General features: G+C 35.4%; 1 protein-coding gene across 4 annotated transcripts; it reads right to left on the bottom strand.

Annotated features, from left to right (window-relative positions):
• Positions 1 to 1297: 1297 nt before the first annotated feature.
• Positions 1298 to 6730, bottom strand: LOC103502906 (RNA-dependent RNA polymerase 1). Of its 4 annotated transcripts, none has more exons than XM_008467028.3 (5): positions 6491 to 6730; positions 5110 to 5778; positions 2986 to 4868; positions 2609 to 2759; positions 1298 to 2390 (listed from the first exon to the last, which is right to left on the bottom strand). In XM_008467028.3, the coding sequence occupies exons 2-5, from the start codon at positions 5623 to 5625 to the stop codon at positions 1551 to 1553; spliced, it is 3390 nt and encodes a 1129-aa protein (XP_008465250.2). In that variant the 5' UTR covers positions 5626 to 5778; positions 6491 to 6730; the 3' UTR covers positions 1298 to 1550.
• Positions 6731 to 6864: the final 134 nt, after the last annotated feature.

Below are 6864 nucleotides of genomic sequence, written 5' to 3'. Positions count from 1 at the left end.
ATATGTTAAAAATTAAATGAAATTTTAAATGCACTTATAAATGCTATTTATGTTAAGTAATATTACTTTCAAAATGAAAAATAAATAAATATTCGGTGAGTTCATCGAGATAGTAAAATGAACTAAAACATTTATAAATATAAATTATTTTAGTTTAGGTTATAACAATAAGTATTTAAGGTATAAACTATTTTAGCTTGAGAGGGAAATAGTAAACGTTGTAGTAAATAATAAAAAAAAAAATGATGAATATAAAATAGTAAAAATTGTAGCAAATTAAGGTTCTAAAATACAAAATAGTATTTATTTTAACAAGAAACCGATTGTTATAATACTAGATAGCCTTTACTTCAAACAACCTCTACATATATTTGCAACTCATTGTAGTGTGTGCCTTCTACATAAAGTAAGATGTGTTTGTGTGATGCATGTGTGTATTTCGATCTTGATAATTTTAAAATAAATAGTCAAAACTAGTAAAAAAACACTTAGTATAGTGCTTGTACTATCATCCTCAAAATTAGAGGTACATTCTCTTATACTACGTATTTAATCCAATGCTTTGGAAAAAATTAAAATAAATATTCATGTTCCATAATCTCTTTTGTTTTTTCCTTTTAGGTTAAATTACAAGTAATTTTGAAGGTTTTGTGTAACATATCAAATTGACTCAATGCCAATATGATAAAACTCAACCCAACAAAATGTTTGAGGCAACCGATATGATATAACCTTAATGCTCCTATCATGGCCAATCCAAACCCTCTTTTGCATTCTAGATTGAATGATTTTAGGTTTTTCAACCCAACAAAATTTTTTTTGTAGTGATAATCCATCAACCACTACATGAAAAATCACCTCTCAAACTAACTATTGAAAAATTCATTTTAAATGATTTTAGGTTTTTCAAAAGCAAATTTCGATACTTGCAAACATCAATGTTTGAAAAGAAATTGATTTTGTCACATTGTTTCATTACCAAAATCACTCAAATATACGCACACGTTGTGAAGTTATTCATTGTATTGAAGCAGTGTGACAGACAATAAATACTTGATATATGCTTCTCTTGTAACATATGATATATCTAATAATCATGGTATTGACCATTGATACATATAGAAGTTTAGAGAGCAGGGTAGGACAAAGTAGGCTTCATCATCCTTGCTTTTGTTTAACTATTCATTTTGACAAAAATTTTGTTAAATTTTATAGGAATCAAAATGGAGATTCTCCACGAGATAATCTCATAAATCAACGAGTAACGCACATCAAAAGCTGGCAGGAGGATGGGATATAGTTTAAGAGCAAGTGAGATAAGGTTTGAGACTTCATGAACTCTGTACATGCGAATGTGGATATTACACAGTAAAGAAAAACAACATTTCCTGCAAACTAGCAAGTTCTCGATGAGTTAAAAGACAATTTCCATTTCACTTGCCATACAAACAAGTGCCAGAAAACAGAGAATATTCACAAAACTACAGAAAAAGATTATATATAATAGTAGGTCTGACAGCAAACCAAGTACCAACCATATTGATCATTCTTCAACGCCCACCAAGATTTAACACATGTCCAAATCTGTCGAAAGTTGCCAATCTCGCAGCTCTCTCTCTTTTCCTCAAATTATTCTCCTTGATTTGCATCAGTTTGTCGTAAATACACCAGGGGAAGCTCAAATAATGGTCGCGTTTCATTCCCTCATTATAGCAGCCCCAATATGAGTGATGGTATGTGACATAGTACCAAGCTGAAGCTTTGGCAAATAAATCATCTGAATTTGAATCCGCGCCTTCTCTTGCATTGAACCATGTCCTAGCCTCCTTTCTTAGAGACCTTACAGCCAAGTTGATTGCTTCTGCATCTCTTCTCCTGGTGAAAGACTTGGACATCCTCATAATACTCCCACTAAGTATCTCTGCCTCAGACTTGATCCCGTAATAATCGAGCAAATTCCCCAACTTGTCATCATAATTGCTTTTATGATAGAAGGCATCTTCAACATAATCTTCAAAGCCTTCGACTTCCATATCACAGTCGTAACACCTTCTCGCTACATCTCGAGTAAATGGCTGAATATGGCTCAAAGTTGGTGCAATGTCTTTCACAGCCCGAAAAAGTTTTCCAATTACATTCTTTGATTCATAAGAGGGTCGGTCAGGCTTCTCCATAAAGTCAGGAAACTCTTTGACATATAAATGAGAAGGTATTATAGCTGGTACTCCAGTTTTTGGGAAGTCCACAGCAATGGAGAATTGCTTTGCAAGCTCCACACAAGGACTACTTCTTGCTTTAAAGGGCTCTTTATCTGCAAAGGCAGTATGGGCATTGGCAATGATTCCAAGACTATCATTAACCATGTAGTTCACAAAATATTCTTGGATATCCTGTGGTAAAGAACAGTAGTTTCAGATTAGGACTAAGAACACATAGAAACATGAATGGTTTCTCTCCTAACGAGAAGCAATGTGCAACGTGAATCTATTTTAAGAAAAAAAAAACACACTGAAGTTTACTGTTTTGTCAAATATCAAAATGGAGATTAAGCACTGAAAAAGTGGCATGAGTTATGAAGTTCTCAAAACACGCCCCTGTGACGAAATACCTCAGTTGTGACATCGCGATCTAACTCAATTGGCAGTGCAGGAGTATAATCCATAGGCGTAATTTGTCGAGGCGGGATCAATTCGGTGTCCCAACAGACAAAGTAAATATCACCATCTAAATCACTACCTGAGCATTCATTCGGATGAGGCCTAAATAAACAAGTACAGAATCTGGTTAGTAACATCTATTTGAGAGGAAAATCTTCAAAACAAAATTATGCAAGCTATTAGTCACAGAACCTATTCTAGAAAATATATGTTGACGTGTTACTATTCTGAAGTTGAACATAGAAGGAGCTTTCTTGCATTTAAATTTGAAAACAGAACTTATTTTCCAAATCAAGAAAGAACTAGCATTGATCAATGTACTACTAACCTTGATCCTTTTTGAGGAAAAACTACACAGTCAACCATATGGTACAAACCAGGTACGTTTACAGCCTTTAATACACGAACATCACCAGGGTGCAGGCAGGGATTTTTAGCAACTGTAACTTTTCCTTCAATAACTAAACAGTGTTCTTGACCACTATTGAATGCGAAGGATTCAGATAAATTTCGATGTCTACCACCAGAGATTTGCACAAATACCTGCCCATATTCCAAGGTCATAGTCTCATCAAGACATCCCATCATCGCTCTCCCATTTGGGATAAAGATTCTTGATTTGGTGCGTAACTCTAGCAACTTTGATGCCCGGAAAGTTTGTAACATCATCGATAGATACGGCTCGACATCTGGTTTATAGCCACATTTGAGCATTTCCTTGAGAATATTAGTATTCTCTCCAGGAGACATCAACTCCAAGGCTTCCTGAGCCTTCAATGGATCTGTTAATATAGCATCCAATTGTTCTACAGCTTCACTTTGTTTTTTCTCAAAAATTTCGTCTCTAACACCTAGAGTAGATAAAAGAGTAATCAGTTGACGATTAAGGAAGCATGGTTGGTATTTGCTATGGCCTAAGACGTCAAGTTTTATGTTGTCTGATTCAAATTTGCACATACTCTTCCTCAGAGATAATTTTATAGTTGAGTACGGGTCGACAGCAACAACACCCTTATATCCACCATAACGAATTTGAAAAGCAGATGGGACAGCTTGGAAGCCACATTTTGTAGCAACCTCTTTGGCAAATTTGCTTGATATTTTTCCAATTCCATCAGAAAAGACATACTTGACTTCTCCATGTTGAACCTCTATGTCAGGAATAATTTCCCTTTCATTACTAGCAACCGAAAGTGCCTCTGTCGATGAGCCGAATGATTGGCCCAATCTAGCAGCATACTTTGCTGGATTCTTGATATGTCGAAAATCGCCCATCCACGCTCTAATATAAGCTGCATCAATATCAGGTCCCGATGCAAACATCCACAAGGAATTATCTCTTAATTGGCTTGATGAGAATGCAAGAAACTGAAAGGTTTTATCACCGATGACTATGCCATTTTTAAGAACAGAGAGAATTCTCCTGTAGATATCAGTTTTACTATCCTCACTCTTTGAAGACATTCGCGGCAATAAATCTGTCGAACGCATTTTATCCCACTCCTCATCGACGAAAGACACACGAAGAAAATTATCAATATATTTAGAAAAATGGCGCAACACCCGATTTGAGACATTGACTTCAGGACCACAAAAGTACACCTTACAAGGTGTTATTTGAACCCTACGAACATATACCAAACCATCATCCAGGGATATAACAGGAGAATTTGGAGGATGTCTTGAATACCTTCTGAACTGTTCTGTCAGAAAGTTTGATGGATCATAGTTGCATTCCTTTAAATGGAACAGTTTTTCCAAAGCATGTTCGACAAATTCAATTCTTATTGTTATTATTCTTTCAACCAACCGGTAAAAACTAGTATCAAGTAATGACCATGGAATGCAACCATGTTGAACCAATGCATTTATTTTAAAAATAATTTCATACGGCAGAACATGAGGACGAGAATCAACAATGGGAGCAAGATCTCTACAAAAAGAAAAACTGGCATCTTCATCTATCAAGCGGAATTCATGTTCAAATTCTTCATAATAAGCAAAATTTTGTTTAAAAGTTGGAAGTTCAAGGCCATTAGGTAGCTTCAAACATAAAGAAGAAGATTGTCCAATAGAGCATGATGAAGTAAAATCAGTCGTTCTAACCCATTGATCATCAGGTACTTCCATAAAAAAGTTCAAAATCGGATTGTCGAAGATTTGTCCACTACTCGGTGCAACTTTTTTATATATCCGAGGAGCTCCATATAACTGATAAGAAAAACATAAAAAAAGATAACCTGACTATTAAGCTTACATGTGAGTAACATATCTACTAGTTAAGAGAAGATAGCAACATTTCAACAAGGTTACATCGATTTAATTTTCAAACTAACGCAATAGTTGAAACAATTTAAACGAGGATAGAAAAATGTTTCAACTTTATAAGAGAGGATAATAATGGTTTTCAAATAAAATGAAACAACTTTAGATAGACATTTGACCATAGAACCTGGATTAGAAGATACTTCATGGACTGACATTGAGGACTGTGGAGTTGTATCTGCCAAATGTTCTCATACGAAAGCTCAAGCCTATACTCAACAGAATTATATTTCAAATGAAAGTTCATTTTCCGCATTCCAATTCCAAAAGTCACCAAATCAACATTTCCTTCCCATAGAACACGGAACTTTTCGCTTGAGACTTGACAACCAAAGCATAGCAGCAAGTCTTTCAACGTATACATGTATGTCTTAGGCTTTGGTACAATATCAACCTCGGTAGACCGAGCCTTAAGATAAGAAGATCCGTACCATAGACGCTGATTAGCTAAAGAAACGATCAACTCAGCTTGTGTAGCACTAGTGAATTGAACAATAGCATATAGTCTACCTCCTCCTCTCTTAGGTGGTCTAACCTTTATTGCATACACAGTTCCTGGACCTGTATGACCCTCCAAAAAATTCTTAACAGCATCTGCCGTTACATGTGAAGGAAATCCACTAATGTGAATTGTTTTCCCCATGAGATTCCAAAAGAAATCTTTCACAATTTTCTAAAAAGTCTGACTTCTATGCTCCAATGCTTGTATTGTGGTTCCAATGTGAATGGAGCATTCCATGACAATGTGAAAAAAAATACGGTCTAGTTAATGAAACTGGCAAGGGTGAATGTTATCCTACAAAAAGAAACAAATACCAATACATGGATAGAATTAGAATGAGTGACAATTCAGATGCAGATAAGTTAAATGAAATGAAGAAAAGAAGAGTACCCCTATACTCGACAAGAAACACTCAATCAAAAGAAACCAAAGAAACCTTTCTTTTGAAAATGGAAAGAGACACAATCACACAGCCCCAGAATAAAGGTGAATGCTAGAGTTTCCAAACTGAGTGCTCGCATAGATCAAACTCCAACTAAAAAACTCAAAAATAAAACAAATTCAAAAGCACCAAGAAAATGAGAAAAATAGCATGATGTGATGATGAAGAAGAAAAAAGGTACAACGCCCACACATAAAAACATAAATGGCCTCCATTGGGGACAAAAACCTGAGGATCGTGAAGGGACTTTCGGAAAAAAAGACAATTAAAAGGCACAAAAGACATGACCAGAAGAAACACATACAAACCCACAGTTCAAAAAAAAAAAAAAAAACATGAAAAATCCCCTCCAAGTGGCACAAATCGATGAACCGAAATGAAAACTTTAGGATATGTGAAGAGTCAACTGCAAGAGCAGCAAGCTCAGTCCCTAGTTAGTTGGTAATTACCATTCGACAGATTACAAGAAGAGGTTTAATGGAATGTTAAAAACTGAAGCAACATCAAAACCCATAAACCCAGAAGAAAAGGAAAGCAAAAGGAGGAGTGATGAACAGAACATACTGTTGGAGCTTTGAAAGAAGAAAATCGCTTCAGCGCCACTAATTCCAACATGACTTATGGTCTTACCGGTTGAGAGCCGACATAGAGGGAGACGAGGGATCGTGAAGTAGAGACTGATCAAGTGAGGAGTAACCGGCCAAATTGTCAAAACAAAATAGCGGTTAACATTTTTTCATCTTTGCTCGATCTTTTTCTTTTTTTGGTTTGCTTGGGAAGTATAACCTACTTTTAATAAACAAAATGTATTTTCTTTCACCAAATTTGATAGGTCGCATTTAGTACTTGTGCTTTCAAAATGGTCAAAACCAAATCAAACAAATTGTTCCAATGAATTGGATTGATCTTTTAGCAGTATTGGATTGATTGGTTTGAAT

This window comes from Cucumis melo, chromosome 10 (assembly GCF_025177605.1).
Source record: "Cucumis melo cultivar AY chromosome 10, USDA_Cmelo_AY_1.0, whole genome shotgun sequence".
NCBI classification, from domain to species: domain Eukaryota; kingdom Viridiplantae; phylum Streptophyta; class Magnoliopsida; order Cucurbitales; family Cucurbitaceae; genus Cucumis; species Cucumis melo.
The sequence above is the reverse complement of the archived record's forward strand: the minus strand, read 5'-3'. Positions and strand labels throughout refer to the sequence as shown.

Excerpts from the sequence above, each read along its gene's own strand:
- LOC103502906 (XM_008467028.3), bottom strand. The coding sequence starts at position 5,625 with ATGGGGAAAACAATTCACATTAGTGGATTTCCTTCACATGTAACGGCA. Across the intron at positions 4,869-5,109 it reads TGAAGTATCTTCTAATCCAG|TTATATGGAGCTCCTCGGAT; the intron begins GTTCTATGGTCA and ends TTTTCTTATCAG. Across the intron at positions 2,391-2,608 it reads ATCGCGATGTCACAACTGAG|GATATCCAAGAATATTTTGT; the intron begins GTATTTCGTCAC and ends TCTTTACCACAG.